This window comes from Bidens hawaiensis, unplaced genomic scaffold (assembly GCF_021521415.1).
Source record: "Bidens hawaiensis isolate Kalapana, Puna unplaced genomic scaffold, B.hawaiensis_p1.1 tig00017140_1, whole genome shotgun sequence".
Taxonomy (NCBI): Eukaryota; Viridiplantae; Streptophyta; class Magnoliopsida; order Asterales; family Asteraceae; genus Bidens; species Bidens hawaiensis.
Genome location: NW_027492587.1, coordinates 382,453 through 408,622, shown reverse-complemented (window position 1 = coordinate 408,622; position 26,170 = coordinate 382,453). Strand labels below are relative to the sequence as shown.

Genomic DNA, 26,170 nt, shown 5'->3' with positions numbered 1-26,170 from the left:
TGATTGATCCCAATGAAATCAATACTATTCTTCATGAATTCCATTTCCACTTGGGAGAATGTTGGTAATTCATTTACATGATATTCACGCATATCTTGAGGGTAGTCACCAAAAACAGGCGGATCTAACGACCTGTCTGGATTAATATATTGAAAAAATTTTATTATTTTGGTTAGAAAAGATATATTTAGGCATGGTTTAAAAGATTACCAACCAACACTGAAGAGCATGACTCTTTCTGCGGCTATTTGACTGATTTAAGGATGAAATAGCGTGTTTTAAGTGTTTTATATTGTGTGTTTACATGTTTATATGTATCGAACACAAGTACTTGGATTGGTTTTATGTTTACAGGTGATCAGAGCTTAAAGGAGCTAATTTGGATCATTTAGGATGGATTGGAAATGAAAGTAATGATATATGATATGATAGAGAATTGAAATACGAAGATGTGACCGCAAACGGGGACAAAAACGGACTTGAAATGAAGATTTTATGAAGAAACGGTGTTTTGGTGTTGTAGCTGCCGTAAGGCAGTGACCAGAGGTCGTAGGCTTTGCCCAGGCCGTAGGCTGCGGTGGCCAGGCCGTAGGCTACGGCCGGGTCTGATGGAAAATCGTTTTTTTCTTTTTTTTCTTCCATATTTAAGCACGATTAAACCCTAGGTCGAAGATCCTTCATACCCTAACATACCTGGACGATTTTGGAGCCATCATACACTATCCTAACACCTACCACTCAGCACAATCATCCATGTTCTCATCATCTCAACCAAGAATCAAGATTTTCAAGATGCTTATGCTAGGCTAAAGCTTCTGTGACCATCTCCGGGTGTGGGGTTGTGTTTGTGGTTAGACTTTTTGGTATTTTGAACCTTAATATTGGATTTGGATTTGGTTAATCATTTCGGTTAGTTGAATCGTTACGTTTGTTTGTGTGCTTAAACAGTTATTCGTAATTGAATACTTAAGATTGTATCAGTTAATTGGTTTGAGGTCATAATCATTTAGGATTGAGTTCTTATCATCATTGACCCGTTTATCATTAACCATAACATTGATTTCATTTATCAATACCTAACACACTGGTAATCAATTAGATTATTATTCAGCTGTGCCAATTGTTCGGATTAAGTTTTGATAATCAGCAAAGCCAAATATTTAGTCTTTTGCTTATTAATTCAAACAAAGAGATTTCCAAATATGTTTAATTACATGTCCAGCTTGCTTCACAACCTGAAACCTGAAGATTGGTTATTTTCTCATAATTGTTTACAAATCAAAGTAACATTGTTTTTGCTTAACAAATATTTCAAACCGCTTGAGAATGTTTGTCCACTTAGTTTAATATTTCATAAATTATGAATTTGATTAGCACTCTCCACTGATTCCTGTGGAGACGACCTTATTTACCTGTACTAGTTATAGGTATTTAAGCTTTATAAATACTTGTTTATTATTAGAGCACGACATCTACGTCATTTATCTAAATAACTATCTGTAAGTGGCTCAAACGTGAAACAACTTGCAACTAGGCCTATCAATTCACCTTGTGTTGGCTGCAAGAACAAGTATAGAGATTATGATTCTAACTTACAAAAACAATTACTCTATGAAACAAGAAGTGGAAGTTTATTAATGCCTGAAAGTTGTCATGATATAACTTTGCAGCCTTGCCATGGGCCAATAAAATGTTGTGCATAGTGTAAAGAGTCTCAACATCATAATTGCCCGTTAGACAGTTGCCAAAAGGCTGCGAACAGTGGTTCGGTGGAAAAGACCCTCTTTCATAAGCTATCTCTATCAGCACGTTTGGTTCATTGATAGTGATCCAATATTTCACGCGGTCTTCAAAACTTTTGAAACAAGTTTTTGCAAAATGTATAAAACCGTCCCTGGAAGGAAGATGTTACTAATAACCCAAACACGAAAAACCAGTAGATTTTGAAGGTTATATAAACATTTAAACATACCCTATATGTGTAACATCCCGTTTTTCGGGTTTCGGTTAATAAATGAAAGTATGGGTTATTAGGAGTTGGGCTAGTGTTGGGTCAATGGACATAGGTTATGGACTTGGGTTATGAAAGAAAGAGGAAAGGACCATGGGCTTAAGCCCATGATCCATAATTATATAAACCTTAATTACCCATTTATTTCTCATTTCACACATATTCCATACACCTCTCAAAACACACACTTAAGCTCCCCCTCTCTCTCTCTAGCCAAAATATAGAAGAAGAAACGGATCCCGACCCAATGTAATGATAGTTTAATATTGTATGAGCTTAAACTGTTAGATATAGTCACGAAACGACGAGCCGACACCGTTAAACCGTTTAAGTCACGAGATCCGGGTGGAATCGGGTATAAACCGAACCTATGATGAGCTTAGGGGTCACCCTAGCTCAGATCTGGATCAAACGAGACGAAAAACGGTGAAAAAAACGGTGGAAAACGAGCTAGATCTCGTTTTTCCGGTGAAACAGCGTTTTTCCGGCGGCGGCGCCGGAAAGGCGGCTGGTACGAGGTTAGCGTGTCAGAGAATGTTTCCGACATTCTCTGACCTAACCCTAATTCGCTAAGGGTAACTAGCGAAATAGATGTGATTCGCCAGCCGATTCGCTAAGGAAAGATTAGCGAACTGGCATGTAATTCGTTAAGGAAATAAGGGCGAACTAGGCCATTCGCTAAGGGAGGGACGAATGAACCCCATTTGTTATAGGGTTCATTCGTTGACCAGATCAGTTCGTTAAGGTTCAATTTGCTAAAGGGACCAGTTCGTTACGATGCCTGATTTGTTACAAAGGCAGATTCGCTATAATGGGTAATTCGTTATGAATTCCCATTCGTTAAGGACTGAGTGACGAATCAGAACTTTGAAAGAATGACAGAATGGTCCCTGGACTTAGAAAAGAATGATTTAATTACAAAGAAGCCCTTGGATTTTATGTAGCAAATTATTTAATGATTCAAAATCCTAATGGAAAATGTGTTAAGACTGTTAATGAAAATAAAATTTTTCCAAGCTGACCTGGCAGCTTAACCCCAGCCAGGGGCTCTGCCCCTTGGACCCCGCTAGGGGCTGCTGCCCCTAGAACCCCGCTGCCAGGGGCGCTGCCCCCGGACCCCCGTTCGTTGAGGGTAATAATTAAACTAGAAAGACGATATGTGTAGTGATAGTTTACTGAAACGTATAATTATTATACAGTTAGTCGTGCACAGCTCAAGAAAGGAATAACCGTAAACGGTGAACGCAACCGCATTGAGGTGAGTTTCTAGCCCCACTTCCTTGTTATGTTTTCGGGGCTGTGTGCATACTCGGTGTGATAGTTAATACACTTACCTTAAGTGGTAAGTGTATGCCTTGTATGATTTATGTATGATGATTGCTTGACGGTGCGTGAACGATCTTCGGATATTGCATGTACCGTCAGGTGGTAGCTAAAGATGTGATTGCCATGTATGATGTAAGATAAGATGCATGTATGAATATATATGATATATATGCATAATGTACGTATGATATGTTAATGGTACGTGAACGCTCTTCGGAGATTGCACGTATTGTCAGGAACAGTATTTAATAACAGGTATGGTATGAAGCTATGGAAGAAAGGGTACCGGACCCTAATAATATCCGAGGATGAAGGGTACCAGACCCCAATAATATCCGAGGATGAAGGGTACCGGACCCTAATAATATCCGAGGATGAAAGGTGACCGGACCCTAATAATATCCGAGGTAAGTAGGGTGAAACGCCCTTTATAATGTATGGTTAGATATGAATGTGTATGGACGAATGCTAAACATGATATGTATGTAATGTGTACCTTCGGGCACGTATATGTGTATGAAAAGTAAGTTATGTGATTAACTAGAACTCACTCAGCGTAGCTGACTTTTAGTATGCACGCAGGCAAATAGGTTGAGGCAGCTCGCGTGAATGAAGACACATGGCACGGAATCGAAGATACTGGCATCTCGAAGAAATGTTGTGATGTTTTAAAGACTATGTTTTGTTTTAATTGACTACGAATGTTTTATAAGACATGATTTGATGGTTATGTAAAATGTTATGGGTGAAGTTTTATTATTCCGCGAAAGTTTTTATTAACTCTGATATTTAGAACTGCGTTTATGAGTAAATCCAACACCAAAGTAGGACTACCGGTAACGGGGCCTTACAATACGTGGGTCAAGCCAAGAACCATATTTCTCCTCAAGTACTTGAGGGAAATCATTATGGTGATTTGTCACAAATTTATGGCTCGATTCCTGTACAATTTCGCCTGATTAATTAAAGACTAGAGCAGTTTTTTTTTTGTAGTAAACAAGGTTTTTTTTTAACCTTTAAGTATAAGATTATCAACGATCTTATCATAGAACATGACTCCCAAAAGATTAACTTCACCGTGTCTTCTCTCTAAAAGAAGTATTACAAATGCAATGTTATTTGAAATATTTGTGAACTAAAGAGATGAATTATCAATTATGATACAAGGCATTATTAAGAAAGTTTACTTGGAAGAATTTGAGTCCAAGAAATTAAAAACGATATGCTTTTAATCCAAGAGAATGCATCATATCATCTGCAGCACCTCCATTCTCACCATCTTCTGAACATCCTAATAAGTAATAACAATGGCTGCCGTCTTACCAGCATTCGTTTGATTTACAATTTAATAAAACCAAACAACAATAAACACGACACTAACCTTTCGAATGACAAAATTCATCCCAGTTGCTAAGAGACTTTCCATCTTCAAGATATGCACCTTCAATCTGCAAACAACTGCATGTTTTTAAGATGAAAATGGATATAAAACTGAGAAGGGGTCCGTTTATACTTGATAAGCAGAAGGGGCTGCTCCGAATAGAAACCCGGGTGGAAAATTGGATATTTTGATCTGGTCATCTTGATTGAATCTTGACTCTTCGCCATTGATGGAAGCCTCAACAATCCAACAAGTAAAAAAGACAAAAAGGAGATAAACTGTTACTGAATTTAATTCCATTCCTTAAAACTTGCTCTCTTAATTTATTTATCTCAAGAATTTTGAATAAAATCCGGCTGAAAATCAGAATATTTAATGAATGATCCCAATGAAATCAAGATATTAGCAACATAATTCCGATCAATTCATCACTTTCATATGGATTTTATCATTTTTTATATTTATTCTTTGGATATTTTATGATTTATTTTTTCTTATCTTTACTATATATATTTACTATATATAATATGGGTAAAGTTAAAATACGAAGGGAGACAAAAATGAGGAGTGTGAGAAAGATTTATGATCACATAAAAAAACTCCTTAAAATTAATAAAAAAAATTAGTAAAAAATCATAACTCAATAAATAAAAATTTTAAAAAATTAAAAAACTAAAATGTTTCCGCCATTATTCCCTTTCAAAAAAAATTATAAAAAATAAAAAAGTTCGACAAAAAGACCCAATACTAAGATCAAAGACACAATGACGAAAATGAATAACAGACACAATTATAACTAAAAAAAGACACAATAGATCGTCAAATTTAACACAATGCCGAACAAAATATTGTACAATGTTAAGTAATATAAGTATATAACACATTATAAAGAAAAAAAGACACAATGTCAAGGAAAAAAGATACAATCAACGAAGAAATAAACACAAAACACAATGATAAACAAAAAGACACACCTGACTCTTTTCACTCACCATTGTGTTTTTTTTCTATGAAACCGAAAAAGACAGTGGAAACATTTTTATGTTTTTACTTTTTTCGTTTTTTTATTAAATTTTGAGTTATGATTTATTTATTTTTTTTTTTAAATTTTTTTTTAGAGGTTTTTTTGTATGGCTATAAATCCTTCTCATTTTTGTTTCCCTGTGTATAATAACTTGACCATATATAATACATCACATTAGGGCAAATTAAGACACGTCTTTTAAGTAATTTATAAGTAATGAAGCACATAGTACAAATTTAAACAAGGACAAAAAGGTCATTACAATATCAAAACTCACGTGTTTTTAACTTTTTTTTAAAATAGTTACAACTTTTCCCTTTCGAGTATAATCAACTTTTGTAAATTTAATGTATAGTTACAATTATTACCATTAATGTTTATTTATATTTTTCACTTTTAACCCAACTTCCCCCATGATTTTTAAATGTTAATAAATTATTCGTACGTTAATATTTTTTTTAAGAAATTTTACCATAAAAACGAGCATATTTTTCTCTTTAATTTGAGTATGATATTGTTATAGTTTTTTTAGTTAAAAAAATAACATTTTGCGTAGTGATGTTTGCGGTATGGTCTTGATGTTTTCAAGTTAAACCATGAACCAAATTGTTAGTAACAATTTTTTGTAACCGTAAACGAAACCAAACAATTGAAAATTGAAAATGGTTGGCCAAAAGCTAAAGAAAAAAATCAACCGTGAAATCATACCAATGACCGATTTCAACAGTTTTACGGCTTCAAACCAAACAATGAACACCCATAAACTTGTTACGTGATTACCAAATCTATGTTTTCCGATGCAAACGCGATACATTATTATATATATTGCATCCTAAAATTGCTTACATGATAATTTGCAATCGGGGAAATAAAATATTGAGAGTAGAGCTCTATGATTGAAAAAAGGATATATATATATATATATATATATATATATATATATATATACACACTAGCTTTTATTCCCCGTATTATGGAGGTTGTTTACATTATTCGTTTATAATATTTATATAAATTTTGGATTTTAATTTTATTTATTGTACTGAAGTTAATAATATACTTAGTATTTTGATGATAAAAGGGTTTCACAAATAAATGAGATGTTATAACCCGGTTTAAAAGCTATTTGTGTTTGTTGAGACCCATGATGCGCTTATTTTTTTACTATAAAATTGTATTTTAATTATAAATAATATATATCTTTTTAAAGTAAAAAATATATATTAATTTTTAGTATATTCCTATTCTATAGGATTTTCATATCAAATATTTTGTGAGATTAATTTATAATTTAATGAGATGTTGTAACCCATTTAAGGAATATATGGGTTTGGTGAGACCCATACCCCTGAATTCATGTCAAATGCCTGAGAAGCCTCTATTTACAAATAATTCAATTTGATGGTTTGAAAGAATGTATGAAGCAACCAAAGAGCTTTTAAATGTTTCGTTTATATATGTTATAGATATTAACTAAATCCTTATCAAAGTTCGATGGCCAATTTAAAATAACCTTTTATGTTAATTCATGGGTAGCCCGCTTCCTTAATGTTCTTTGTATTTTGTGAATGCATGAGTTTTGTGAAGGACGTGATTGTGAGTGGAGAAGAGAGAAAATGTATTGTTCATCAGTAAATTTGGAAATGCACTGTTCACAATATTTAATTTTGTAATATTTTTTAAGTGTGGTTGTGAGTGGATAAGAGAAATTGTAATGATAAGGTATAAAAACATTATTTAATTAAAAATTAGAGAGAAAAAATAGTGATTTAATTGTAATTATATGGATGTTGATAGAGAATGAATTGTGAATGCTCTAAGGGCGGACAAAGTGGTCACAGGGTGGCCATTGGTGCCTTCCGGCCCCGGCTAGGAATACCGCCCCACCCTTGTCTGTAGAAAAAAAAAACTCTTGAGAGGTCTGTAATCGTCGAGCACACTAAGACCTCCAACGATAATATTACCGGTTCAGTGGTCATTTAAAAAATAATAATAAAATTAAATTTACCATGTAAATTCAATCCGTATACAACTAACACAAAATTTCACTCTTTCATTTAATTCTCTCTCATGTCTCACTTAATAGATCAAATCAACAAATGGCATCATATGCATGCCCGAATCCCTGGACCGAAGATGATGTTGCTTTGGCAATGGCTTGGATACATGTGATGGACCACAATAACGTGCAACAACAAAACAACTTTTAGACAACGGTTCATGACGTTTTTCAAAATCATTTTGGTAGTCCTGGTCGTACCAAACATTAAGTTTTCTCAGAGTTTAGGGATTTGAAAGTGAAGGTTGTGAGATTCCACTAATTGTACATAATAGCACGTGGAGAGCGACCCAATGACGAATCATATTTAGAGGCACGCCGTCCCTAACAAAACCAAGTGACGAATAGAGGTTTCGTTCATGTTGCCGTATGGAATTTTCTTAAACATCATCCCACGTTTTACGCTCCAATTGCATTTGTGCTTCTAGTTTCGGATTCCAATAACGAATTCGATATGGAGGAATAATTTTATATATTACGACCTTGGTATTTTAATTTATGTTTTATGTTTATTTTTATCAATGATGTATTTTTTTAATTATGAATTTTATGTTATCTTATTTTTATTTATTTAATTTAATATTGTGTTTTTAAATTGAAAATAAGTTAGTTAGATTAGTCGAATAAAAATGGTTGAAAAATATATTTGGATGACCATTGTAAGGGTTTAGGGGTGGTTAGGAACACAATGGCGTAATGCTAAAGCTAGAGAGAGTATTTGTTAGGGGTGAAGTGGAGTGGGATAACCAATGCCACCCCCTAAAAAAGCCATTGAAAAGTCAACTAAAATAATAGAAACTGAGATCTTTACAAAGAGAATTGATAATGCCCAAGTGCAAATGATAAATTTTGTTTAAAAGTTTTCAAACTTTTAACACAATGAAGAAATTAAAAGACAAAAATGAGAAGTGCGAGAATGATTTGTGACCATAATAAATAATTAAAAAATCATAACTCAATATATATATATATATAAGTAACGAAAAAATTAAAAAAACTAAAATTTTTCTCCCGTCATTCTTGTTACAAAAAAAAACGACGACGAAAAGACACAATGTTGACAAAAAAGACACGATGACGAAAATAAACAACAAACACAATGATAAATATAAAAGTCACGATAGATCACAAAATATAACACAATGCCGAACAAAATATAACACAAAACATGATGACAAATATAAAGGAACAATAATTTTTTTCCTCAACATTGTGGTTTTTTTAGAACGAGAAAGACGGTGGAAACATTTTCGTGTTTTTAATTTTTATTTTTCTTAATAACTTTTGAGTTATGATTTTTTATTATTTTTTAGGGTTGTTTTTGCTACAAATTCTTCTTATTTTAGTCCTCCGTTATAGAATTACTTGACCATTTGACACAAATCCATACATCATAAAAGACGAATTGTGACAAATGTCGATAACATAATTTATTGTATTCAATAACGTATGTGATGTATTTAACAATGTATATGTAATTTCCATAGTATCTTATCTCAAGTTATATATATATATATATATATGATAGTTCAGAAGAGAAGTTATTTTATTGCAAGAAATGCGAGAAATGATTTATTACCCTTGATTAAATTAATCAATGGCCTATAATCATCGTGGCATTTTTGTAATTAACGGGGCATTTTTGTAATTAACGGGTTCAATGATTTAATGAGTTTTTAATAAAAAGGGTAATGAAGTAATTCTGTTATAAGGCTAAACGTTGAAATTGATGGCTCTCAATCAAAAACCCAGATATCAAGCAACCTTCATCAGTTTCCATTTTTCAATAACTAGAAAAATCGACTAAATTCTTCACAAACATTCAACCGATACAAATATTCGCTCTTTAAGTGAAGATTATGATGCAATTTCATATATAAGGGGGGTTTGTTGATAACAATCCAGTTTCTTGTGGTGCAACCGTCAAGAATTACAAGGTTAGATTTTTGTTCTTCATCCTTTTTTTTCTGCAATTAGATGTTACGAAACCCTAATTAGATGTCCGAATAAGTAGATTATGATATTGAAACATCTATCAGATGCTTCGGATACCATCTGGTAATTGTTAAAATAAGGTTATTTGTTGAAATTGTTAATATAAAAATTTTAACAATTAGTTGGTTCAGATACATTACCCCGCACATTAAGTTCCTCCCTAAACCTTACACTATACTGCACAAAATGCTTTTTTTTGGAACAGCTATAATGCTCATTTTAATGTAGCCATAAATTACACCCTACATAAACATTTCACTTTAATATAATCAAACACTATAATAACCTGCACATCATACAGTACCCTACACATGAACTTTCCTAATCTTGCGTTATTTAGTTTATTGTTTTTATTTTATTTTTAGTTTGATGTTTGTGTAGGTAATAGTAAAATTATAGGATAAGCTATCATTGAATAAGGTATGTATGTTATGCATCATAATTTTCATATTTGGTTTAAGAATATGTAGGTTAGGAAAGAAAAGGTACAAAAAAAATATTAACCAACTATTCTGTATGCTTTGGGCTAGTATTTTGATGTTTGTTTACTACAATGATTGTTTGGGTAGGCTGTGTAGTGTAGGTGTTACTTTAAGTATACGTTCTATTATGTGTAGGTTGTGAAAGGCATATCTGTAAATTGTGTAAGCTGTGTAGGCATTAATTTGAGTCCAAATTATGTTATGTGTAGGTTATTTAGGAATTAAGTTGCATATGTGTAGGGATATCAATGGTTGTGTAGGAATATATGGGTTGCATATGTGTAGCATAATTAATTGTCTATTTAGTGTAATGATTCATTGATTTGTATGTATATATGTGTAGGAATATCTCTACAAAACCATTAAGGAAATCTCAAAGTTCCTACACTGTACATTATAAATAATATGATGACTAGTGTAGGTGTAACTATGTAGGTGTAGAATGTGTAGGTATATTCATATTTCTTACAATGATAAGTTGTAACCTCGAGATGCAAAAATGATTGGATTCAGCTTAATTTTATAAATGAAATGGGCAAATTCATTTTAGTGCAGGTTAAGTTTGGCTGGGTTAATGTTTTTTTTCTTCCATTATTTGAATTTTATAAATGGTTAAGGAATTAAATATGAACAATAACTATATTATGAAAAACAAAAATTAAACTGTTTTCAAATTTTAAGCATTGAATTTAGGTATATGTATATGTGTGCTAGTGTACTCTGTGTATTTATTTATGATGATATGTAGGTGATGTATATATTAAGGGTATAGTGTTTGATAATAATATTTTTAATATGAAAACTAGTTGCATGTTTAACGTTTTTAAAAACTTTGGTATTGTTTATTGTGGATTTGTTGAAACGGAATGATATTCTTTTAGCATTCACAGTTTACCCAGTAAAAGAGGGAGGCTCAGTTCAACATAGTAACTAAAGAGATATGACTGGGATCACCACATTACCCGTTGGCCTAAGTTGCGATTTGGAGAAGTGTTGAAGAATTGGTTACACGTGTTTACCTTTCTTTCAGAAAAAATGTAGGACTTGTTTATTTTTGTGTTTAGTATTTTTTTTGAACTAACAAAACTGCAAAAGTGAAACTTTCAGTGTAATTGTTTCATTTTATGCGACATTGTAATTTTTTATGCTACCTATATATGCAAAATAACATTAAAAAGATGACTACATAAACATAAGATCAGTGACGAAGCTTGGACGAGTTCGTCGAGGGAAAAGGGTGGTGGGAGTGGGGGGGTTCAAAATTTTCGAGCAACATGAGTGGGACTCAAGATGTATGTAGGGATAACGATCTGGGTTTTAAATTTCTAATTATATCTGAAGAATAAAATATTTATATAAACATATTAAAATTAGAGCTAATAGCCATTTTCGTCCCTGTGGTTTTCGACTTTCGCCACTTCAGTCCAAAGTTTGATTTTTTGTCAATTTAGTCCTAGTAGTTTTCATTTTTAGCCTGTTATATCCTCCCGTCTAACGGCATCCAAGTATGCCGTTAGTTCTTTATCACCTGAGGGCTAGAAGTGTCTTTTTAGATATTACCTCAGGGACTGAATAGTCTTTTTAGATATTACAATTAATTATTATATTAACTGAATACACAAGAACTTAGATACGATATTCACATACAACCAGTGATAAAGTGAAGAACTAGGGAAGAAGAACCAGCGATTAAGTGAAGAACAACATGGAAATGTGGGATACCAGAGCTTCTGGTGATGATTTCGATCCAGACGTTGAATACGGTATGTATTAACCCCTTAACCCTAACCCTAACTATTATCTATTAATCAAAGAAACCCTTGAATTCCAAACCCTAACCCCTAACTATTATCTATTAATCGGTTTCAGGGAATTTTCCAGACCATTTTACAACAAAGCCACAACTCCTTGGCTGCAATTAACAAAAATTAGGGCAAAAATTAGGGGAAAAAAAACCTAATTTCTAATGTTTGTTCAATACAATTGTATAACTTACCTGTTTGCTGCAACAATAGAACCGTCTTCCTGGGTTACTCTCCGTATATGAGGTACGAATCACAGTAGGCCAACCACATGAGCAGAAAACCATGATTGATGATCTAGAGTTTTGATGGAACAATTTGGTTGATAATCTAGGGCTTCGTTCTGCTTTTGGTCTTATAAGGAAAAGAAAACTGATTTAAATTAAACATAATCTAAAACTAAAAAGAAAAAGACAATAATACCCTTAAACTAACGGCATACTTGGATGCCGTTAGACGGGAGGATATAACAGGCTAAAAATGAAAACTACTAGGACTAAATTGACAAAAAATCAAACTTTGGACTGAAGTGGCGAAAGTCGCAAACCACATGGACGAAAATGGCTATTAGCTCTTAAAATTACCATAAACAAGAATAGTAGTTTCCATATATACTTCCTATGAGATTTTACCATCCTATCCATATATTTAATTAAAAAGAAAAAAGAAGGGGAAATTTCTGATTGGCTGGATTGACTTCTTACAATAACTTGATTTCCTTCTTGAACTTAAACCTATATATATATATATAGATATATATATATAGAGAGAGAGAGATTTTCATTACTATCGATCATTATTATTGTTCTTTCTTTTATGTTTCTTGTTTATTATTTTCCGGTCTTAGCTTTCGATTCCTTATCTGTTTTGATCTCCAACGGGAGCGGAGCTGACTCACCGTATGTGTCAACAATAACAACAAAGATTCCATCATAAAGCGTTTCAACATCCATATCAGCCTTATCTGTTTTGATCCACAAGATGAATTTGCCCTCGGTCATGGTGGAGCTGAGTGACGGCATAGAGTTCGTTCTCCAGTCTGTGGCCTCGAACGATTGCTTCCAGGTATCCGCCGTGGATGTTGAACGTCATCGCTTCGAATCCGTACATCCTGTCCGATTGATTGATTCAAACAGATCAGTTGAATTGGATTGAATTAACAACGGAGATCAAATGAAGGTAGAGGTTATTATTATGAACCCTAGATTGCAGATTTGGGGGTGGATTGCAGAGAAAGAGATATGTTAAGAATACAGAGAAACTAGTGTGAGACCTGACTGTCTAATATGTTTAAATATGGTCAAAGTTGGATCCAGATACTTAAATATGAACGGCTAGAATAAAATATTTATACGGCCATCAAAGTTTTTAATATTATTAAATTTGTTCATATTGATACGTTAGGACGGTCGCAACTAATACAAACGATATCCTGTAAATTTGCAACCGGAAATAAACGGTTGTTAAAACTCGACCGCGTAGATAAACGGTTGCAAAAACTTCGACCGTTTAGTCATTGAAAATAAACGGTTGCAAAATCTCCGGCCGCCTAGCTACGGTTGCAAAAAAATTTCGACCACTTTACCACCGAAAATAAACGGTTGCAAAAACTCCGACCGCTTAGCCACTCGGTTGCTAAAACTCCGACCGCTTTGCCACCGAAAATAAGCGGTTGCAAAAACTCCGACCGCTTAGCTACCGTGTCAAGTAACTAGGTTTTTCGGTGGCAAATTTGCAAAATCGGTCGCTAAAATTGCTACCGTTTTTTTTCGATAGCAAATTTTGGTTGCAATTGCCTAATTTTCTAGTAGTGCTACCACTTTGACTACGGAAGAGTATTGGAACATATAGTATTAGGGTTTAGTACAAGCAAACGGGCCTATTTATCTCCATATATAATAACCCTATATATTGAATGGAAATTAATCATTCTTTTACCATCTTACAAGTTAGGACTAAGAACACTATAAATACACCTTCAAAACCAACTCACCAGGGGCATTGCATTTGTAGTACAAACACCCACACTAGCATCTCAACTCTATCTACATGGAGAACCATCTCTCCCTTAGATAGTCCCTTGATTCCTCTCCCGCTTGTATCCCTTTAGCTAACGAAGAACTACGTACTTTTCATTGTTTACACACACATGCCCTGTTAATAAGCCTTGTTACCGACGAATTGATGGCCGTCCTGATACTCTTTTGCTTAATAGTGCATTATACTAAAGATAAAAGATACTTGTCATAGCTTTCATCTGGCTACTAACGAACTGTGGAGCTTGAATGGTAACTTAAAGCACTTTATGAATCATTAGGCTGAATAAGTTCAACCTTTAGTTCATTTGATTGATGCCTTAGATTGTGTTTATTGTTCTCATACTTGTGTTACATTAACTACAAGGTTGCTATTTCTGTAAGAGATAAGTAATGATTTGTGACTTCTGATTACTGAATGATCAACCAGGCTGTTGTTTTTCAAGAATTCTTGGTACCATTTTGCTGACAGTTTAGGTATCCTGTCAAATGTTTTGCGGTCTACGTGGTGTAACCCAAATCTAAAATTGTAACCGAGACTCCATTCGTAGTTGTCCATCAATGACCACACAAAGTAACCACGAACATCGGCTCCATTCCTGTTATTCAAAAAGTTAAATTCAATCCTCTTTTGACTTTCATGCTTAATGTCATGCATGTACTGAAATCACACTGAACTGTTTTGAAACTTAAGGGCATGAATATTTTATGTTGTTTTCAAAATAAAGTCAACCTAATCGAATGTTAACCCGTGCCGACTTTATAGCTTAACGTCAATTTCCACGAAAAAAGAGTTTATTTGACTTAAAGTCAACGCGTTCCAAACTCACCTTATGGCGTCAGCTAAAGAAGCAAGATATTTCTGATGGAATTCAATTCGCTTGAAAGCGTTCACAATATCTTCAACTTGTACATCCTGCACATTTGGTGATGAATACCCTGAAACAAAAACACGAATATCATTAATATAGTATTATGAATAACACACGCATGCTGATTATGAGAAAACTAACCATTTTCAGTGATAAACATGGGCGTGTTATTGTACCTAGTTTTCATATAATTAACAATCTCTTCCATGCCTCTAGGAACCACAAAAAGTCTATCTATTGATGTCTGTGAAATGCAAAATCATTCAATTTTATACTAATTTTGTACAATTAATTCATAAGAATTGCAAAATAATCAGTATCGTACACGATCACCGATCGGCACACCATTGTGTTCTCCAGTAATTTCCACAAAACCCTTGATTGCACGATTAGCAGTGCCTGTGCAGCTAGAATTAGCACAATCTTTAGCATATAAAGCCGAATAATGATTGATCCCAATGAAATCAATACTGTTCTTCATGAATTCCTTTTCCTCTTGGGAGAATGTTGGTAATTCGTTTCCATGATATTCACGCATTTCTTGAGGGTAGTCGCCAAATATAGGAGGATCTACCGCCCTGTTTGGATTAACATGTTGAAACTTTTTCATTCTTTTTGTTAAAAAATATATATTTAGGCATGGTTTAGAATACTACCAACCAACATAGAAGAGCATGGCTCTTCCTGCGGCTTTTTTATCTAAATAACTATCTGTAAGTGGCTCAAACATAAAACAGTTTGAAACTATTCCTATCAATCCACCTTGTGTTGGCTGCAAGAACAAGTATAGAGGTTATGATTCTAACTTACAAAAACAATTACTCTATGAAACAATAAGTGGAAGTTTATTAATGCCTGAAAGTTGTCATGATATAACTTTGCAGCCTTGCCATGGGCCAATAACATGTTGTGCATAACGTAAAGAGGCTCAACATCAGAATTGCCTGCTAGACAGTTGCCAAAAGGCTGCGAACAGTGGTTCGGTGGATAAATTCCTCTTTCATAAGACATCTCTGCAAGTAAGTTTGGTTCATTAATAGTGATCCAGTATTTCACCCGGTCTCCAAAACTTTTGAAACAAGTTTCTGTAAAATGTATAAAATCGTCCCTGCAAGAAAGGTGTTACTGATAGCCCAACCACGAAATATCTGTAGATTTTGAAGGTTATATAGACATTTACACATACTGCATTTGTGGGTCAAGCCAAGAACCATATTTCTCTTTAAGTTCTTGAGGGAAATCATTATGGTAAATTGTCACAAATGGCTCGATTCCTGTACAATTTCGCCTTATTAATTAAAAACCAGAATAGTTTTTTTTTTTTTTCATTTAAAGAGAGTAATTTTTTTTTTACCTTTAAGTATAAGATTATTAATGATCTTATTGTAGAACATGATTCCCAGAGGATTAACTTCACCAAATCTCCCCCCTAAAGGAAGTATTAATTGCAAAAACAATATCATATAAAAGTTCTATGATCTTAAGATACGGAGTTTGACACAAGCTGGCATGATTAAGAAAGTTTACTTGGAAGAATTCTAGTCCAAGAAATCGAAAAGCGATATGCTTTTAATCCAAGTGAATGCATCAACTCAATGTCTTGCTGTAAAGAAACCAAGATCACATAATTAAATAAAAAAACTGTTTGTGATTAATAACAATGCAGAGCAAGTATGAATGATACCATAAACAGATGGTAGTGATCATCTGCAACATCTCCATTCTCACCATCTTCTGAACATCCTGATAACAATGGCAGCCGTCTTACCAGCATGCGTTTGGTTTACAAATTAACAAAACCAAACAACAATAAACACGACGCTAACCTTTCGAATGACAAAATTCATCCCAGTTGCTAAGAGACTTTCCATCTTCAAGATATGCACCTTCAATCTGCAAACAATTGCATGCTTTTAAGATGAAAATGGATATAAAACTGAGAAGGAGTCAATTTATAATACTTGATAAGCAGAAATGGCTGCTCCGAAAAGAAACCCCGGTGGAAAATCGGATCTTTTGATCGGGTCATCTTGATTAAATCTTGACTCTTGGCCATTGATGGAAGCTTCAACAATCCAAGAACAAGCAAAAATGACAAAAAGAAGATAAACTGCTACTGAGTTTAATCCCATTTTCTTAAAGCTTGCTCTCTTAATTTATCTCAAGAAATTTGAATAAAATCCAGGTGAAAATCAGAACTAATATATTAATTCCGCTCAATCCGTCACTTTCATATTCATTTGGTGTGGAGTGGAACTTTAAAATGGTCATTAATTCACCATCTCCCACCATTGAATATTTATATAACTAAAATTAATTTAATATAACTTAAATTCATTTAATACAACTAAAATTAAAACTTATATAAAAATAAAGTTGCATTCATTGAAAAAAAAAATAACAAGAAACAAATATTACTCAATTTAAAACCTAAAATAAGAAGGAAAAAAATATAATTAAACATATTTGTCGGCTATCTGAGCTTGCAACGCCTCCAATGCTCATTTATGTTTTTCATTCGTGGCGTCGATGTTAGTTTGAAGGATTTTAAAGTCCTCCTTCGCCGCCTCCTCTTCCGGCTTCCTCGCCTCTATCGAACTAGACTCGTCATCGGATGAAAAATCCATAGTCACATGGTTCACGGTACGCTCTGGTACGGGAACGTGGAACGGGATTGCAATTCGCTATGTCCCTGAAATTCGGTACGAATGGTGTAGGCTCATTTTGGATTGATTCGGTACGATGTATCATATAATGTGGTAGGATGTGCCCATTATTTTGGGAGTATGAGCTAATATGGAAAATATGAGAGATGAGGTTTATCTATATGGTTTGATAAGTTATTTAATCATCTTTATTCTTTTTATTTTTTTGCTTAGATGATAATTTTCAATTAATTAAATAAACAAAAATCTAAATCCCAATCAAAGTTTGCATGGCCGGTTTAAAATCACATAAAAATGTTAAGGCTATACGGTATGGGCATTGAAATGTCGCTCTCTAGATGACATGGCAGCCGGTGCCGACGGCAAACACCGCCCCGTCACTGTCGGGACCGCCCAGCGGCGAAAATATGGTGAAAAGTTCACCGATCAAAACGACGCTCACATCCACCTTTTTCAATAAAAGAATCCCACTTTTTCTATGTGTTCTCCTCATTGTATTATTTCTCATTGTATTATTTCAGGTGAGAAAAAAAAAAGAAGAAAAAGAACGTTCCAAAAGAAACTAACGAAGGAAGATGATAGAATGAGATGCTATTTTAGGGTTTTGATTTCTTTAAAGTCTAATTTTTGTTTTGGGCTAATCTTAATTAACTTAACAGGCCGTTTTTGAAGCCCAAATTTAGTATTTGAAGCCCAAATTTGGGTTTAACTAAGTTTAATGAATGTAATTTAATTTTTATTTTTATTTTAATTTTAGTTATATTAAATTATTTAATTTTAGTTATATAAATATTATTATTTTATTGGAAAAAAAAGGGAAGTGGTGAATTGGTAAATTGGTGACCATTTCCATGGTATTGTAAAAAATAGTGGGGTGAAATAGGGTATGATGTGACGCTGATGTGGCACTATAAATTGAAAAGCAAAATTACATGTACACCCTTTAGTCTAATTCAGGGAGTAGCCCACTTCCCATTACTCAATAGGTAGTTCCTCGTTTTCGTTAAGGTAGCCTTGACAATTGACTAAAACAATAGTAACAGGGTTTTGTTAAGGATAGAATTGATATCATTTACGTGTAAATGGTAAATTTTGTTTAAAACTTTTTAATTTTGACACAAAAGTCTATGCATGGTAAATAAATAGGAGTAACTAATTGTGGCAGGAAATTGGTTGTAGCTCAATGGTAGAGCACTCACTTTACAAGTGGGAGGTAGGAAGTTTATACCCCACTATCACCAATTTATATGGGAGATATGAGACCAGGGTTCAAGTCCTGATCTCACCCGGTTTTACCGGCTCCTCGCTGTCGTGCCATTTGATGGGCGTGGGGTCGGGTTGTATCCGGTGAATCCCTCAATAGGTGGACCGCTAGGGGCTCCGTCCGTCCGGACTAGTGGCCGGCTCGGGCTACTTTTAGCCAATGGAGACCGCATACGGAGTACCCGGCGTTACTTAGTTAGTGTTCAAATAAAAAAAAAAAAACTAATTGTGGCAGGTGTCATAAATTTAATTTATTATATTTATCAACTTAGACATAAATGAATACAAATATATTAGATTGTTATTTAACAACTTATTCGTAATTTCGGCTATATATTATCTTAAATTATCATTTACGATTTTTAGATTATCATTATAAATATTCTATAATATTTGTTTTATTAAACCCGTGTAATACAAGATATTTTAAACTAGTGTTACATAATGTAAAAGATAAAAATGTAACATCACGGGGTTAGGGTGGTGGGAGACAAATCAGCACAAATCAATTAAAGATAAAAGAAAAGAAGATACAAGATTTTTTTCCGCATAGCATGCCACATAAGTAAAAAATGCCATGTCAGCAAAAAAACTAACGGGGTTAGGGTTCGTTAAGTTCGGGAGTGACAAAAGAAAAGAAGTTACAAGTTAAAAGTGGTGAAAGACAAATCATTAGTTGAGAGTGTTATCAATGAAAGTTATAAGTATTAGAAACCAATATTCCAAGATAAAAGAGAAAAAAGGATATCTAATACCATAACTTATTACTCCGTACTTTATTTGTCTTGTTTTGTGTTAGTGAATTCAGTTAATTTTATTTTTTATTTGAGTCACTAAAAAACCATCTTTTCACATTTAACATCACGTCATCACTTATAAATCTATTTTTAATGACTCAATGAGTGATTGAGTGGTGAAAGAAAACAAAATAAAAAAAAAATGGGACCTTTCATTAACTTTGTACATAAATTGGTTGGGGCAATTTCTGCAAATGGAACCTTTTCATTAACCCTTTTTGTTTTTTTTCAACAACTTTATACATAAATAATTATATTTATACATGTTTTTATAAAAATAGTTGGTTATGATTTTGTGTTCTATATTCTGAGAAATTGATCTAGTGACAAGAGGCATGTCCGCTCTTAGAAGAGATGCAGGTTCAATTTTCACCAGGTTCAGTTCGAATGATATCCGGGTGAAATGATGAATCAGGGCTTTAATCCTGGATTCATATTCGATAAAAGCGAGGATTTACGGATTCCATCTAGTTCCCGCGCATCAGGGGGTACAGTCTCACGACGGTCGAGGAGTCGACTTTGGACATAGCTTCAAAATGGTACATTAATACGTGAGATTATTTGTCGTTAAAAAAAACTATGTGAGTGTTATGCGTGTTAGAATTAACACATGGTTTTCATAAGTATCTCATATTTGATAATGTATTATTGTAAAATCTTATTATTATAGATAAGTAATAGATAGAGTAATTTTCAGGTTTTGATGGAAAAGAAAATGATTTGGACGTTTCAGATATAAAGAATCCGAAGCCGTAAGCATTAACGAAGGAAAACAGTACGACAGACAGAGCTTTATCAACAGAGCCGTAAGCATTAACGAAGGAAAGCTCATTTTAAACCCAAAGAGCATTCTAGGCCCAATCGCTATTCATATTCATATAATTACACTAGAAATTACTATTTTTTCACTCTCTTTATCAATTAAATAATACTTTTTTATACATTTATCATTATCTTTTACATCTCCTTGACTAATAGTCACTTTTAAAAATATTAAAAGATTATACGATATGAACAGTTAAACCCCAAATTTAATTCTCTCATATAACATTTTCTCTTTCTCTACTCACAATCACTCATAACCATACCTTATACTTTACAAAACTCACTCATATAATTATAGGTCACAGGCTGAGAATGCTTTTGGTCGTTATGGTTAAAAGGGAACGACTAGAAGGCTTCTATGGAGGCGATCTGATTTTAAAGGTCCAAATCAATCAAAGAGAGTAAGGATTGAAGATATGAGCTCTAGTTACGCTTCTTGACCATTCTCGGGTTCTAAATTCTAGGGGTGTTCATCGGATCGGATAACAGATTATTCGGTTTGGGTTATTCAGATTTGAAAATTTTTGAACCCTGTCCAAAATCCCATCCGATCCGAATTAGGAATATTCTTATCCGATCCGAATCTTTTCAAAATCAATTCGGATCAGATTCGGATGATATCCGAAATTATCCGAATAATCTGAAATAAACCTAAAATTTTTTCCTAATTTTGGTTCCTAACATTTAATAGTTTAGAATCACAATAAACATACAAACTGAAAAATACGAATTATTCTTAACACAAATTTATAGTTCAAACTTCAAATAATAGTCTAATAAATATACCAAACCGGAAAATACCACTAAAACATGTTTTATATTCGGATTAAACGGATATCTGAATTTTTAAAAATTCCATATCCGAATCCGAATTAGTTATTCGGATTGATTTGATCCGAATAAGAATTCGAATCGGTTTATTTGGATTTCGGTTTCGAGATGAATTTCGGTTTTTTTTTCGGATTACCTGGACACCCCTACTAAATCCTATGTTCTTGTTTTCCATGAAGTGCTTTACTTTGATTTTGTTTAGAATAACATGCTAAAAGCCTTAGTAAATGTTTAGACAAGATGATTCTTGTTTGATTTGTCATGTTGGATATTTGAATTATTTATGTAGGTTGATTTTAAAAGTTGTTATGATAAATCTTGTGATGTGTATGATTGCGTATTAGTATTGATTATCTAATTAAGTTGTGTGGTTGATTCAATCTTTCATTGTAGTTATGCTAGTTAGGTTTAATTCTTCTATTTATGGGTTATATTAGCGCTTATTAATCCAGGGCTTAAATCGTTAGCGGGTAATAGAAAACTTAGTAATTCAATTAAGAAAGTACATGAGCTATCTATGAGAAGGGTCTGAATAAAGGATCTGAAAACTAGTTAGGGTTTTCTTAAAAGTTAGAACTAATCTCATATAGGTCATGAACCGCATGCTATCTAGTTGCAAAGCCTATGGAGTCGTAGATATGTAACAATATAGTTGAGAAATCCTAAGTCACAAGTGTTCATAATAAACTTAGCTTCGTTAGAATATGTTTTAAGGTGTGTCTATAGCCGTCAATCCTTGTTCTAGTGGGATTAACATGCTTGGGTATTAATCCATTATATATACTTTTTTTAAGTTTCTAAGAATTGATTTAGAACTACTAAGTAGCATTTAGTATGCTAAAATGATACAAGGAATGGAATGATTCATTGTGAGTGAATAAAAAAATTGTGTTTGGTTGGTCAATTGAATGGATTCAACGATTGCATATGAGATTTCATTACATTAAAACCATTCATTTCCACTCCACCCCTCCCCCAACCCCTTTCTTTTTCTTTTATTTAATTCCTGTTTCACTCTACTTTTTCAACACCACCACATGACAACAACAACCACCACCCTACCATTGCCATCACCACCTGACCACCAACGCTATTGTAACATACGGCCACTCACACCACTAATTATATTGTCTGCTTTGCCTACGAAGAGCTCATGGATTTTTTTTGTTGTCCCGGTGAAGACTTCTCAGAGGTCACCCATCCTGATACTACTCACACCTGAGCGCACTTAACTGTGGAGCACTTATGTCGTCGACTAGCATTAAGCCCAAAACGCGATGGTAATTTAAGAGGCGGAACATTTACTTAATAACCAAGAATCTCCCATGTCCACAACAAATGTGGGATTCGCTTAGTGTTACAACCACCATTGGCACCACCACCACCGTCACCGCAACCACCGCCCTTGCCGCCTGACCGCCACTGCCACCGTCGTTATTGCTTGTTTTTGTTGTTAAAAAAAATATATATATATATTAAGATTGAAGTATTTTTATCATTTTTATTTCATTCATACAACTTTTTGGATACTAAATATCATAAAGTAATAATTTATCTTATTTTTATAGGTTAACCAAACAAGACAAAAGAATGGTAATTATCTATTTCATTCTATTGAATAGTTCATTCTTTCTTCCATTCATTTCCCCTTAATTTTAATACCTCCAACCAAACGTATCCTAGTATTACATGTATTAAGAACTTAATAAAAGGTTTGAGTGCTCATGAAGGGTATATACCATTGGATATGTGAAGGAGTGCAGAATGCAAGATGTAGTCATGAAGAGTATAGAAATATTATGTATATAAAGAATTTTTTAGCTTATCAATTGTGTTTGTGTAATTAATTTTTATAAATGTCTCCTTTATATGTTCCGATGTTCGTCATGCTTCATAAATATTATTATTCACCAACTTCACACACCAAACCAACCAAATATTTATTGGTGTGGGACTATGGCGGGGTAGGTATGGTTGTCTGATATCTCTTTCATATTCACAAATTGCCTTAATATCTTATTTCATTAAATGCAAATTATCATCATGTGATTTAACTTTGGTCAAGCAAATAAAAAGGTGCAATATATACAATGTGTATCACATATAGACATATATAGTATGCACACCATATCTTCAAACGTATCTAATATGAGAATACAGAAATAATAGAATCAGCAAAGGAAACATATAAATATTTGAAAATTCAAATGACAATGACAGGGTGGAATAATGTTGATAATATTAGTTTGACTTTATCCTAACTCTCTAAAAATGGATTCAAAATCAGTAGCAGTTTAAAATACTTTATTTTTAATCATAATTATGTTTTTAGTGTTATTACTATTTTGTGTGTTTACTTTCTTTGGGTTTATTATTGATATCGTTACGTACCTAACTGATACAAGCTGACTTCGCATTGTTAGCGGCGGCTTGTTACGCAGTTATATAATTACTATTAATAATGAAAATCTGAAATTAAAAAAAAAGATAACTTGAGATAAGATACTATTGAAATTACATATACGTTGTTAAATACATAGCATACCTTACTGAATGCAATACACTATGTTATCGACATTTGTCACGATCAGTTTTTTATTATGTATGGATTTGTGCTAAGGGGTCAAGTTATTTAATAAATGAGGACAAAAATGAGAAAGATTTGTGATAAAAACCCTAAAAGTATAATGAATTAATAAAAAAACATAACTCAACATTTAATAAAAAATGAAAAAATAAAAAAAAAACACAAAAATGTTTTCAACGTCTTCCTCGTTCTAGAAAAACAATGTGAGGAAAAAAAAATATTATTGTGTCTTTTTATTTATCATCGTGTTTTGTGTTTATTTTCCTCACTGGTTGTCTTTTTTCCTTGACATTGTGTCTTTTTTCTTAATATTGTAACATATTACTCAACGTTATGTTTTATTTTGTTCGACCTTGTGTTATATTTTGCGATATATTGTGTCTTTTATATTTATCATTGTGTTTGTTGTTTATTTTCATCATCGTGTCTTCCGTATCAGCATTGTATCTTTTCATCGTCGTTTTTTATATATATTTTTTTTGGAACGGGAATAACGAGTGAAACATTTTAGTTTTTTTTTTCATTTTTTTATTTATATTTTTAGTTATGATTTTTTTATGATTATTTTGATTTTTTTATGGCCACGAATCCTTTTCACACTTATCATTTTTATCTTTCTTTGTATTTTAACTTTCTCCTTGTGTCAAACTTTGAAAACTTTTAAACAAAATTTATCATTTGCACTTAGACATTATCAATTCTCTTTGTAAAGATATCAATTTCTATTGTTTTAGTTGACTTTTAATAGCTATTTAAGAGGGTGGCGATGGTCATCCCACTCCACTCTACTCCAACCCACTCCACCCCTAACGTGCATGCTCTCTCTCTCTCACTCATGCTTTAGCGCTACATCATTGTGTTCCTAAACCACTCCTAAACCCTTACAATGGTCATCCAAATCTATCGTTCAACCATTTTTTTATATTTTTATTCAACTAAAATAACTAACCTATTTTCAAATTAAAAACATAATATTAAATTAAATAAATAAAAATAAGATAACATAAAATTCATAATTAAAAACTAGAAGCGCAGCCGCAACGGGAGCGGAGCCGGAGTCGTCGTTGTTGGAATCAGAAACTAGAAGCGCAGCCGCAACGGGAGCGTAGAACATGGGATGATGTTTAAGAAAATCCCACACGACAACGTGACTGAAACCTCTATTCGTCACTTGGTTTTGTTACTTACGATGTGCCTCTAAACATGATTAGGCATTGGGTCCCTTTACACGTGTTGTTATGTACAATTAGTGGAATCTCATAACCTTCGCTTTCAAAATCCCTAAACTTTGAGCAAACTTGATGTTTGGTACGACGGGACGACCAAAATGATTTTGAAAAACGTCATAAACCATTGTCCAAAATTGCTCTGTTGTTGCGCGTTGTTGTGGTCCATCACATGTATCCAAGCCATTGCCAAAGCAACATCTTCATCGTCGGTCAAGGGATTCAGGCGTGCATTCGATGATGCCGTTTGCTGATTTGATTATTTTAAGTGAGTCGTGAGAGAGTTAAATGAAAGAGTGAAATTTCGTGTCAATTGAATAGAGATTGAATTTACATGGTAAATATAGTTTTATTATTATTATTTTTAAGTGACCATAGAAACAGTAATATTACCGTTGGAGGTCTCATTGTGCTCGGCCATTACAGGCCTCTCGAGGGTATTATTATTCTTTGCTGACAAAGGTGGGGCGGTGTTCCTGGCCGGGGCCGGGTGGCACTAATGGCCACCCTTGACCACTCGGTCCGCCCTTATAGCATTCACAATTCATTCTCTATCCACATCCATATATTTATAATTTAAATCATCATTTTCTTTCTCATTTTTAATTAAATAATGTTTTTATACCTTATCATTATAATTTTCCTTCTTCACTCACAACCACTCTAAAAAAATATTAAAAAATTAAATAGTGTGAATAATGAATTTTTAAATTTATTAATAAACAGTAGCATTTTCTCACTTCTACACTCATAATCACATGTCCTATGATTTTCAAAACTCATTCACAAAATATATTGAAAAAGTTGTGAATGCTCTAGAGAACTTGAGAAATTGCCATAATAAAGGAAGCGGGCTGCGGGCTACCCTTAAATTAACATAAAATGTTGTTTTAAATTGGTCATCCAACTTTGATAGGGATTTAAAACATTCACATTCAATTCACCCTTTAAATCCAAAATTAAAATCACTATATTTTATTTCTCCTT

At 33.3% G+C, this 26,170-nt stretch overlaps 1 protein-coding gene across 2 annotated transcripts; it reads right to left on the bottom strand.

Moving 5' to 3' along the window:
- Nucleotides 1-14,437: 14,437 nt before the first annotated feature.
- Nucleotides 14,438-17,144, bottom strand: LOC143553072 (beta-glucosidase 18-like). 2 transcript variants are annotated; one of them, XM_077043133.1, is made up of 12 exons: nt 16,950-17,144; nt 16,815-16,881; nt 16,673-16,731; nt 16,516-16,591; nt 16,343-16,417; nt 16,175-16,262; nt 15,844-16,096; nt 15,645-15,760; nt 15,314-15,566; nt 15,130-15,232; nt 14,947-15,055; nt 14,438-14,715 (listed from the first exon to the last, which is right to left on the bottom strand). In XM_077043133.1, the coding sequence occupies exons 1-12, from the start codon at nt 17,118-17,120 to the stop codon at nt 14,457-14,459; spliced, it is 1,629 nt and encodes a 542-aa protein (XP_076899248.1). In that variant the 5' UTR covers nt 17,121-17,144; the 3' UTR covers nt 14,438-14,456. The 2 variants fall into 2 exon arrangements, with proteins under 2 accessions (XP_076899248.1, XP_076899249.1); XM_077043134.1 differs by lacking the exon at nt 16,950-17,144 and having other exon boundaries at nt 14,440-14,715; nt 16,809-16,831.
- Between the last annotated feature and the right edge of the window lie 9,026 nt (nt 17,145-26,170).